Source organism: Coccinella septempunctata, chromosome 5 (assembly GCF_907165205.1).
Source record: "Coccinella septempunctata chromosome 5, icCocSept1.1, whole genome shotgun sequence".
Taxonomy (NCBI): Eukaryota; Metazoa; Arthropoda; class Insecta; order Coleoptera; family Coccinellidae; genus Coccinella; species Coccinella septempunctata.
In genome coordinates, this window is record NC_058193.1 from 38,629,390 (window position 1) to 38,641,797 (window position 12,408).

General features: G+C 37.8%; 1 protein-coding gene across 2 annotated transcripts; it reads right to left on the reverse strand.

The window, feature by feature from the left end:
- Positions 1-4,490: 4,490 nt before the first annotated feature.
- LOC123313392 (lipase 1-like) lies at positions 4,491-11,183 on the reverse strand. Of its 2 annotated transcripts, none has more exons than XM_044898259.1 (7): positions 10,736-11,183; positions 7,673-7,859; positions 7,414-7,528; positions 6,893-7,142; positions 5,178-5,330; positions 4,851-5,081; positions 4,491-4,679 (listed from the first exon to the last, which is right to left on the reverse strand). In XM_044898259.1, the coding sequence occupies exons 1-7, from the start codon at positions 10,886-10,888 to the stop codon at positions 4,497-4,499; spliced, it is 1,272 nt and encodes a 423-aa protein (XP_044754194.1). In that variant the 5' UTR covers positions 10,889-11,183; the 3' UTR covers positions 4,491-4,496. The 2 variants fall into 2 exon arrangements, with proteins under 2 accessions (XP_044754194.1, XP_044754195.1); XM_044898260.1 differs by lacking the exon at positions 10,736-11,183 and adding an exon at positions 8,107-8,213.
- Positions 11,184-12,408: the final 1,225 nt, after the last annotated feature.

Consider the following 12,408-nt stretch of genomic DNA (forward strand, 5'->3'; position numbering starts at 1 on the left):
TGAGAGGAATTTTTTACAAGTCAGGAGGAGGGAGCAGGGTTAACCATTCTTCATATATTTCCACTTACACATTTTTTTGTTTATGAAAAAATCTTATGATTCTCAGCTGACAAAACATTCATTATATTTTTTATGCTAAACAGTCGTGTTAGTGTCGAAACAGAGAGAGAATCAAGTGGAATGGAGACCAAATACCCAAATATTCCCAACAGAACTGAATACGACAAGTTTTGATTTACGTATATGTGAGTCCATTATATTTTCATATCACTCTGGATTCCGCGTGCGGATACTGTTCCCCGTATTCAAAATTTCAATCAAACCTCCCCTTCCGGACGATATATACGATCCCAACTACCCACTCCGGGACCTCGATAGGTGTGCAAATATTGGCGGACGGCCCCAAACAGAAACTCCCCGGATAGAATCACAAGGACCTCATGCCAGAACGATTATCTAGTGAGCGGTGACTAATCCGTCAAGTCCTAGTTTCCGGTCCTGGTCCCGTTTTCCGCGCCACCCAACAATTTTATTAGGGATAGATGAACTGGCATATTTGCATTTTCGTGCATCGTCGATTTCTCCAAGTGGCAAAAACCGATACGATTTCCTACGTGTGGCCCATTTCGATAGAGAGGCATTCGGGATGCTGTCGGGCGGAAATTCTTTTGACGTTCGCATAAATTTCCAAGATTCCATGTTATAAATATTCACATCCCTGCGTCTTTCTAGGCGTTGACGAGAATTACATATCGTATGGGAGAAAATGGCAAGTTTCAGTCTGCGATATATCCCAAAAAAAATTATCTCGGAGCTGAGGGAGGTACATATTCTGGAAGGGTTGCCCTTCTAGTGGTAAATTTCCAAATTTCATGGACCGTTATGCGACCGTTTGCCCTTGGCGATGGTCAAAATTCCAACACTCGAGAATAACTATGACACTTGAGGTATTCATGGGCATTTGGCTACCTTAGATCAGATGTCATAGTAACCAAAATGTAACTATGACTCTTCTAAGGTAGTAAAGTACTAACTATGACTCTTAAGGTAGTTATGGGCATATGGCTAGACATATCTTTATTCAATATAAGGGTACATGTAAGGGGCAAAAGGCCAAGGAGGTATAAAACAAGTTCACTACATCATTCACAAACAAGAACAATGGGGAGCTGAGTGAATGACAGTTCAGAAAACACTTACACTATCACTACAGGCGGATAACAGGCCATCACTCCCGCACCAAGCGACCCACCACGCACCTAAAGATTCATTCCTCTCTGTGGAACTTGCCAGAGGTAGCGAATTGCATGCCGCACTACCCGGCACCGCAGCTCGCACGGAAACGAAACATTTATACCACCGCACCACACCAACCGACTACGTGCCCTCGCACACTACAGTTCGTCCCAGTGTCGTCTACACACTTCTGCGTGGATCGACCAGCTGCCCCTCATGGTGGTTGTGACCAGATCTCTGCGGTTGTATTGGGTGTTTATTCCGAGAGCATCGAGGAGGGTGTTGCTCTCCCTGCACCATAGACCTCTGGCTCCTATTATGAATGGGAGGACGTGGACAGTTTTATTGGGATATATGCCCGCCAACGCCTCCAGGAACTCATAGTCATAGTCATAGTCATAGTTACAAAAGAAACTATGACTCCATTATAGCCAAACGCCCAAGAATAGTCATTGAAATTTCGATATTTATCACTGGAAGACCAACTATTCTCCCAGAAAAATCATCGTAGATATAAATGTGGTACATATCCTGAATATAAAGTATTCAAATTATTTCAATACGAATTTTCTTCCTTTTACAATCAATCCCACACATGATATATCGACCAGTACTGCAATCTTACGAGAATCGTCGACTTCATAAAGAAGCCGAGCTTGGAATTAGTTGGTCTCTAGTTCGGAATGCTCATAACTGGATATCCGAGAGTAACAGCTTTAATATTTCACATCTGCCACGAAGCTTTTCTCTGCTAGTGGGGAAAATTAGTTTACGGGCGAAAAATATGAAGCAACTTGCCTTGTAGTTGAGCAAGTATGGAAGAGAGGGATGAAATAAGTTGGTTATATGCTACCTAATAACATAATATCACACACAGATGATTCAGATGATTGTCTACCAAGAAAATATGGAAATTGTTTCCCCATTTGACCTGCAGATATCACGAGCATTCATTGAAGTTCATATTTGATTGAATTACTGATATTTGAAAACTGTCAACTTTAATCTTCGAAGTATTCAAGGATATTTGGTCAGGGAACTGTATGATTCAGCTCAGACTGCTCGGAAATATTCTGTTCAAGTAAATTTATAATAGTTCAAGGCAGGAAAACATCAATTTATTCCAGATCTGTTCGAGAAATACAATCTTGTTTTAGTCTGTTTCAAAATTCCATATGAAAAACAACACTAGAGGATAATTGCACTAAATTTCCAATCCTGAAACCACATGGCATTACAATCTGAACCCTTTGTTCTCATATTCATATCGGACTCCAAAATTCCATAGCCTACTCGACAGTAGAATCCAATTCGAATTGCTCATTATCAGTAATCATGATGTCAATGAGGTAACGAATATTCGCAGCAGATAATTCCTCTGCAATCCATTTCGGTCAAGTGCCCAATTATTCAGCGATCAGAATTCATGCATTCATCTACCGATAACCGACCAACAATTTTAATTAAAAGTCAGAAATTCCGTAAAACCCTAATAAATACGACTGACTGAATTCACGACCTCCCTCTGTATATTTCTCGGAATAGAAAATACGCGTGAGATCAAAGTGATAGCTTTGATACTCCGGTTGATCGGTCCCTGAATCAATGACCTACGATCGGATTCCAATTTGGGCAATGTTTTAGCCGGAATCCGTTTATGAAATTCCAATTTTTATTTGGGACGCAGACAAGGTTTATTATTGGGCCTGGTTGGATTTCAATCCAGTTCAATCGGAATTAAGTGAGTTTTCCCTTGTTTTTGATCAGTTTCGAAAGCCCCGTTTTGAATTTTCCATCAGTTTATCATATCAGAAGGCTTTTGTGAAAATGCACATGAGTATTGGCTCATATTTCCATTAATGGAATCGATCAAAAAATTGTCACTCTCCTGAAATTCCGTGAATTATGTGCCGGATAAATAAATGCAATTGTGAGATTGTCCTTGATACTTTTATGTTGTAACTATATTGTACTAAATTTCATATTAGTATCGCATAATTTTCGTTACAGATCACAGTGCCCTGATGGTGGACAAATAAATTCCAAAACGTTGGCTTAGGTTCACTTCATTATTGCTGGTAAGTCATTAATTTTAAGATTAATTGAAAAATATCAGAAAAGTATGGAGAATCGTTTTAGAGTAGACCATTTTCATCACCAATTTATCTCAAATCCCAGAGTGTTGGTTATTATATCATTATGAACTTCCAATCTATGCCATCAGTTTGTATCTCCTCTAGTTATAAACAAGGGGTAACATTCGAGACACGATATATGTTCATGCACGAGTTGATTCTCCGCGATAATCTGATTAAATCCTTCTAGTTATTGCAAACTTGGATCTTCGATCTAACTATGTGGTTTACAGATGCCAAAACAAAGTTTTGTAGCAGTTTGTAGTACGGGAATAACACACGTGTGTGTTTGAGTCACTTGTCTGATAATCCTACCAGTTTGTGCTAAGTTGGAGATGATTTTTCAGTACTTTTTCTTTTCTCTGGATATGAATTGCAGTGTTAGCTCAGTTTTAACAGATCTAAGTGTTTTTTAAATACAGTTAATGAAGTATGTATATTTATACATATGGGGTTTGGGGTTTTAGGTGTGACCTCATTAGGTGAATTTTTCCCTATTTTATTTGGAGGTTCTGTCGAGACGCACATACTTAAAAAGCCTCAAAATTTGAGAAAATTCTAGCTTAACCGCGTTCTATCAAAATATCCTGAATACTGTTACTTTTCTCTACAGCCCTTATCCACTACAGAAACAAATTTCTCCAAGTAACAGATTAATTACATTCATTTGTAATTTTCTCATTCGAAAAAAAGGCGCCGACTTCGAATTTTTCTCTGTCGGTTATCTCGACGTTACGAATAACTTCAACCAGTGTTCGATCAACGTCAAGTCTGAATGTTTGGAAAAATTTGTGGTAGACTCTGAAATTTTTATTGCGGTCGTTTTTCTCTTCAAGAATTAATGTGGGGTATCATTAATTCAAGGGAGTAAACTGTTCCTTGCTCTGGAGTTATGTAATTAGAGCGAATGAAAGGTTGATTACTCCCTTCGAAAAGGGGAGTTTTTAATGACGATTAATATATTCCTGTAGAATTGTCAGTCGTACTCACTAGGGAGATTTTACTAGAACCTACAACTCTTCGCTTTGGGAATCAAAAAATTAACACTGAAATTTCCTTGAACATCGTTTCTGAGTTTTATGAGAGAAAAATGGGTGTTAGCAAAAGAGGTACAAAACAAAAACGTCATCTCCTTTTATTATCATGGGATGTTATGTTTCTTAGAATTCCAGCCAGGTACATATTCAAGTCCATAAGAGTTTTAGAGAAAAGGAAATCGTTGTGAGTATATTTAACTGTATTGTTGGCACCCCTGATGGCCATGATATGTTTTTCAGTCTTCAATTCCCTGAACAGCATCTTGTTGTCCTGAAACGAAGTGAAACTTGATTCACACACTCAATAATTGAAGATTGAAACAAAATATAGTGCATTTCAACATATTTTCTGACGAAATTGAGTCATCATTTGTGTTTTTCTGGGCTTATGTTTTGTACAACACATTCAGCCAGTCAGAAAGTGATTTTTCATTCATATTACCTCTTCATCAGATAGCAAGTCAGCTTCCCCATAGATAATATAAACTGGCACATTTATCTTGTGCACATCATATTCCAGTGGACCGACAGAATTGTACCGTAAAAGGTTCTCCTTTGATCCATAACTGAACATCTGAAATCTTCCACCTGATTCGTGTTCCTGACCGAAATGTGCGAGAGTCTTGAGAGAAAACCCTGCAGGATACCTTCTGAAAATAAGCGGCAAATATTCCTGTGAAAAAAAAGTCGAAATATATGATATATTGCTTTCAACATAATAAACGCTATATCAGTTCAAAATTAGGTGAAACAATGTTGAGATACTCACAGGTTCGAAATTTCCTCTGCTTGTTCCAGTGAGGGATTCAACGAATTGTAAACAGACCAAAATGTAGGGATATCTGTTACAAATCCTTTCAACGTATCTTTTTAATTGGGGGTATATTCCTGTTCCAGGTAGGTCTATCATGTTGAATTGTCGCTGAAAAAGTAAAAGAGTAAAAATGATTCTTATTTATCCTATAGTGGAGGAAGGATTTTTCTACTAAAAGTAAATTGGTACAAAAATGTCTTTCGGACTGAGAATTTTTCGTTAAGGTATCAACATCAACACTGCTTGCTCTCTGAACTAGCTATTTAACATGGAATAGAATCTTGTAGAAGATTACTACAACTCTCACTATGCATCTAATTCAAGTCGGCATAAACGGAGATTCTTTTTCATCTTATTCCAGGATCTGTATCCCTCTATTTACTCGTTTTATATTGAAATTATTCAATTGCATCGAACAAAAAAGCAACTGATAATTTTTTTATTGATTCTGCATCAAACAATGAACATAAAAGCGTTGCTACCAATAAAATTGAATGAATATAAAACGCTAATGTGATAAATCCAATCAATGAGGAATAGAACAAACATATTCAACACGCGCTAATATCTATTTTCATCAGATATTGACAAGAATCGGCTTTGAGAGTGAACCACGTGCGGGGTTTATCGCATTTCGGATTGTCATTTTGAATCAAGGATGATGATGTCTGTGCCTGATTGAAAGGGCGCTTTCAGGATATTGGCTCAAAGAATTCCCAGCTGGAAAGCGTGCGTGCGTTACCAAGGTAACCATTTTGATTAACAGACATCAAGCTTTATAAAAGCAGATTTGATTGACGCTTTTGACATGACATCCCGTAACTAACAATCTACGGCTTTGATCCGATAATTTTGCAGGAATTATGCCCTGCTGTATAAACAAATATGCGTAGGAATCGAGAACAGACATCCAGTCCTGAAATACATTAGTTTAATGACGTTGAATTCGAGGGAAAATTAGAGCAAATGAATGAAACTACTTTTACGCGAAGATTATTCTCTTGGTTCTCCTTGATGAAGACGAGTATTGTCAAAAATTCAGTTATATGTAGTCTGTCGAGGCAAGTACCACCGAACCGTTGTCGCAACAAACAGATAAATCTGGATAGGTCCACATAACCAGAATATCCGACCTGCAATTGTCCCATTTCCGGTAAGTAGGACATAAATCCGAACTTTGGAAAACTTGGAATCGCTCCGAATGATGGATGTACCCCATCTGGTGCTGCAAAATAGGACCTCCAGCGCGCGTCGCTTACATATCGGATATTTCCACCCGTATCGAAGTTATTGAACTGTTAAATTGTCAATGTTATATTTCAGGACCAAGTCGAGAGACCTGTTCCGGGAAAGATTGCGTTTCTGAGAAATGAGACGCGGAAAAGTTCCGATTTGTACTTCCTCATTTCGGCCCAGATGTAATATTGGATTTTCACTTGTCAAGACGTATCTGCGATAGGTTTTCGATGATATTTCTTGATTTATATGTCTGATCAAGGAAACAAATGGCATTTTATCAGAACGAGGGAGAAAAATCAACGAAAGTGTCAGGTGTCTGGTATAAAAGCACTTATATTAATTTGGGGGAATGAATTATTGTTCAAGTCAGTTTGTGCCATATGTAGGTATTAAATCAGACTCAAACCCAAAGATATTTTGTCGTCACTCACCAGCAGATGATCCGTGTAGGGTGCCAAGAGTTTGGCTACTTCTGTCTTCATGTGCTTCGAATAAACGACAGGGGCCAGGGATACGATAGCGTTGATGCTCTCCTTAGCATGTTGGGGCATCATGGAGGCATAAACGTATTGGATGGTTCCTCCCATCGAATGACCTATAAAAGTTACTTTCTTTCCGCCAGTCTTCTTCCTTATATAATCCAAGGAAGCCGGTATGTCCATTATGGCCATTTCGTGAAAACTGCAAGAAAGGGATGCGTTATCTGACTCTCTTGCGATTGACGACGTCTTATAATGGTATCTAGGATGATCTGATTTGACGCTCTGATGATATAGAGTGTGCTGATACGAGGGTATATTCAACCAGGGCTTCCCGATTTTCGTTTTGAACTTCAGATGTGATATCTACACGGATTATATTGTAAATTCTCAATTCTGGAAGTGGTGAAATGAGCCTTCATCCATGCTTAGCTTGAGATAATAAGAAGTACCTACTGGGCATTTCCACTCACCTGAAGTTCCAGAACTCTGGATCAGAAGGGGACATAGTCTCGTGCCTCATGGACACTTCCGTACCCCTTGCGTTTGACAGCCATACGTCAAAGCCAATACTCACTAGGTAGAGCGCTGTAATGTTATCGCAAAAATTTGGTATTCATTTCGTGTAAGGATGATCTGTGCTGTTCTCATGAAATGGAGCCTGAGAGGAATGATGGTGCGTTTTTTATGCCTGATGGTTGTCATGTTATACATTAATTCAATTTCGCATACCTGTTGATGTTTTCCCATGCAATATGAAGTACGCAGCGTTGGCGCAGATGCCGTGATGCATCAAAATTGGTGCACTGCCAGGGGTTCCATTCAATGGTACAATTCTGTTCAGTGTTAGGATGTAGCCGTCCGAAGTAGTTACCTTGTGGTTCTCCAAACGGAATCCATATCTTCGAGCGATAGCCACCTAAAATAAAATAGGGGTTGAGGTACTGATATGAGTGATGAATAATCGAAAAAGGTGAATATTCTGCTCGAATGTTAATGATCTCATGTCCACTTTGATCGCCTTGAATATTCATTTCATGTACAATGTTCACAAATGCAATTATTCTGTAAACATATGGAATATTGTATGGGGACTCAGATATACATGAGTTACCACGTAAATGCAATTATTGTACGTTTCTTAAATTGGGGGAAAACTTTTCAACCTGTTCACCGGAAGGATGAAAGCATCGGACAACAACAAAACGAAACCCGGTATATGTATGTTTCTTTCCAACGGACAGTAGAAAATCAGAATCGCAATAAACCATTAACGTTGACAAAAAGCAATGTTCGGACTGAAAAAATGTGTTTGAAGAAATGATAAATGGAGTCTTAACATCGAAATTACGCTACCCAATTAATTTAATTGTGCCATAAAACAGTTCTTGATCGGAATTATCTGTCCTAGATGGCTGGTGAAAAACATCATGATTAGTTTTTTGAATCGTTTTGTTTTTATGCCGAATCTATAACGAATAGAGTGATCGATTTGATATTTGAACGTTTATTTGGTATGAAAAAACGTCCCATATTTTTATTTCTCGATGTGAAGTGATGTAAATCATTTTTATGTTCCGATAATTGTGTATTCAATTACCGAAGTACTGATTTTCTTTGGATTTACATCCATCGTTATGAACGACCAAACTATTTTATTTCCCTGTCTGCAATAAAATTCGTATTATTGCCATATTCCTGCCTGCGAATGAATTATTCAGCTACATCGTCAATTAACGTAATCGATTAGGAACAATCGACGAACACGAAGGTTGGAATGTAAATTACTTTGCAGGTCTTCAGATAACACAGGTTTTCCATAACGATCTCATATAGGCCAACTAGGAGTTCGCCTTCAATTGGAGAAAATTACAGGTTTCCTATCGGTTTGTGCAAAAAAATTGGCATAAGAATTGAAGAAACTTTTTTGCCTTATTTATCATCTCATACAATGGGAGGGAATGAATTCATAATTCGAGGTTGTAGATTTGCCAAAATGATAGAGAACACACGCTGGAAAACTCATTGGAAGTAGATGAATAAATTAGTAATAATTATAAGCTTTATTGGTCCGAATAGACTTACAAAACTTTAACTCGAGTGAGTAGTGAGAATAATTGTGAAAAAAAACTTTCTAGATGATGTGGAGTTGCATGAAAGTGGATCGACAAAAATAACCTGATTTGATGCTTCACTTCAGATCGAAAATGAGAATTCCGCAAAAAAATCATTTCATTAGTCATTACATACCATATCGTCTGGACAGATGTGCTCTCACCCCTTACAAACTAGACGCTAAATGCTTAAAATCGATCGTGTGAGACTGTCGCAAAAAAATTGCAAGACAGCAGTTTCTTGTCGAGGAAGCAGACGCAAATTTCAAGCACTTGCTCTAGTGGCGAGGGTCCTGGATATGACAGGAGACAATAGTGTGCAATTCAAGAATTTCAAGAGCGATTTGTATCGGCTCTGAGCCACGAAGCATTTAATTCAGGAATGTTAAACATGAGGGTTGGTGGGAGTTTTGAATTATAAGGATTATTTCTGCCACGTCTTAAAAATCCTTTACCCTGATATTTTGTATTAAATGAAGAAATGTTCCCAGATGAGAGTAACAGAAGACTTTTCCATATACGGAAAAGTCGGTGGTAGAAGATTCAGAATTTATAGACGTATTCAGAGACAACCTGTCTCTGTCTCAAAATTAACGTATCTATTGATTCATGATAAAAAAAGTTATTTATTAGTATCGGAAAAAAATTATGAAGTTTATTTATACTCTATTCCTAATGATTATAGTTCGTTCCTAACCATCATTCTGGACGTTTACGTCCATTCCCTCAAAAAAATTCGAAAAACTCCACCGTCAATTACAGGCCAAATTACGAGGATGCTCTAATTGCAATGTTTCCATTAAGTTTCTTTTTTTTCAGTTCTCAATTACATTTAATTACTCGTCACTTGTCCAGTTTTTCGAACTCTCGCGAGCTATGTTGATTGTAGTTTTTCCCTTTCGGAAAAACATCATTCATATCTCGCATAATTAGCGAGTCGAATTGATTTAAAAAAAAAACAATTATTTTTTATGAGCGATATGAAATTTTTAATCACAGCTTTCTTGTTTTCTTTTGATAATATAGCGTGTGGCACACTATGACTGCTTGTTAATCCATTATTCCAACACGAGTTTAGATTTCCATAGCAAGTAATTAAAGTTTCCTTTTCGAATTGGGATATTTTAAAATTTCTGCAAATCAAATCATGCAAATGATTGACGATGATAATAATACATTGATTGAATATGGTACACCAAAATTTGAAAATTCATCTAGTGCATTGTAATTTCTTTTTTAAAATCTGTGAGAGCTTTTTCCTCCCCAGGTAGTAGATGAAAATCAATTGATAACTATCACAAAATTAAGATAAAAGTTGGAAATATATTGGTTTTTTAGTGACATTTGATTTTTACGACTGTTAACGAGATTTTTTCATTAAATTTAGCTAGATTCTCACTTCTATACAGCATACCATAAGCTTTCATATAGAAACTAAAAACAACTTTCTGTCGAAGATGATCTAACATCAACACTGAGAGAGAACTAAAAATTTGGCATGAAAGTATTAGTTTTTATCGTTGAAATGCCATCTTTCGAAAATTGCAGATTTCAAGCTGAAGAAAGAAATGTTTAAATATTGCATTTCTTCATTTGAGTTTTCTTTTTTCTTCTTGTTTTTGGTTTAGGATAATACAGTGGATAGATTATATGAAAATTGTTAGAAAAATCGATCACTTACCGGCTTTGCATTCAAATCCGGGTTATACCAACACCTGCTGTTAGTCTTGATGGTAGCATAGTCCTCTAAGGTAGGACATACGTTGTTCGCCCTATCCACGCGCGCATGAGCCACCGCGAGCGCCAAAAATACGAAAAATTGCACCACAAACATTTCCAACGACCCACGATAGAAGAATACACCGAGAATTCTAATTCAGCTTTGATAAAAGATCAGTCGAAACCAGTTTGATGGGCGGCAAACCTACCCGCGCTAGGTGTTCCCCGGTCGAGCAACCTTTTGTTTTTTTTTTCGTCGACGAATAGATTTTAAACTTCTGCTGGGAACTGCGTTTTTCGATGGAGTCGGAGGCACTTCCTATTCTCCATTAATTATGTCGAATTCTAGATGCAAATTCGTTCGGGAATACACTTCGCTCACATCGCCGGTCCGGATTAAGCATGGGCAGTTCGGAATAAGGTCGGGTAATTGAAAATGTTAATGATTAATTTATGGTGATTAGTTCTTAATCGACTGTTGAATGCCCGGAGCTCGTATGCGTGCAATGCCAAGAAATTGCCGTGAAATATTCGGTAAATATTCTTTCGGATATTGTTCCAAAATCGATTCACATTTTTAGGCTGACTGCGAGGTCGACACCGATAAGGACAAATTTAGGTTCAATTTGTTTTTTGGCTCGTTATTCTTGTCGATCTTGTTTAATTCACATTTTGAAGATTGTCGCTGCTTTCTGCCGGAAATTGTTGGAGGTTAAACGAAGGCAAATTAGATAAAAAACGAGTACTATACGATAAAAGCCCTCCCAACATTACACTACCATTGACTCGAGAAAATTCAAGGGTGACACATGACACCTACTGATATACAATTAACAAATGTTAAATCCAACGAGCAAACTAGAAACCATCACTCGAAGTATTCCCAGAAATGCCATTTCGTCGAGAAAGAGCAGATACTGATCATTGGTTGACCTAGTCCCCTTTATTCGATGTCAACAGTCGGTACGATGAAGGGATACACCCTAGCGCCATCTATCAGGAAACTAGGACCAACTCAATACACTTTCTTAACTCTCGGAGTAAAGATGGCAGTATGTATCCATTTCTGTAATCCCCTAGATTTCAAGAATCGCATATCACGATCATCAAGCAATCGGAGAGGGCTCTGGAAACGTTCGAATCCATGGCGGTAACTATTGCCTCGGACAGAGCCTCGAATGATGGAAGACTAAACTTGCATATAAAAGATTTCAACTTTCAATTTTATCATCGAAAACGTGAAATAGTCCTCACTTCTGGCACACCGTATCTTATATGTAACCCCATGTTATTCTTCACGAGATATTGATGTTTTCGGCGCGTCCTGAGTAAACATCCTGTGTATTCCCTCTGTGAGAGCATGAGGTAATCCTTAATCTAAATTTCGTCCGACCTTGCAAGATCTTATACTTAAGGCAACATTCAACGTTTATTATTTCGCGAAAGAATTTATTATGAGCCATGCATTTTTATTGGGTTTCATATAAGTTTAATGGGAACAGGTAGAACTAGCAAAGAAAAAACGACAGTGCCGAACTAGCCCGGCCTCTTTAAACGTCATCGAATTTCAAAGACAAGATCAAATCGCATAATCGAAAATTGAAAATCATGAGTTCTGAAGAACAGAAATCATTT

What these genes read in the sequence shown, in the direction of transcription:
- LOC123313392 (XM_044898259.1), bottom strand. Translation starts at nt 10,888, where the DNA reads ATGTTTGTGGTGCAATTTTTCGTATTTTTGGCGCTCGCGGTGGCTCAT. An exon ending in GCATGGGAAAACATCAACAG is followed by an intron (nt 7,529 to 7,672) that starts GTATGCGAAATT and finishes ATAACATTACAG; the next exon opens with CGCTCTACCTAGTGAGTATT. An exon ending in CCAGAGTTCTGGAACTTCAG is followed by an intron (nt 7,143 to 7,413) that starts GTGAGTGGAAAT and finishes CCTTTCTTGCAG; the next exon opens with TTTTCACGAAATGGCCATAA.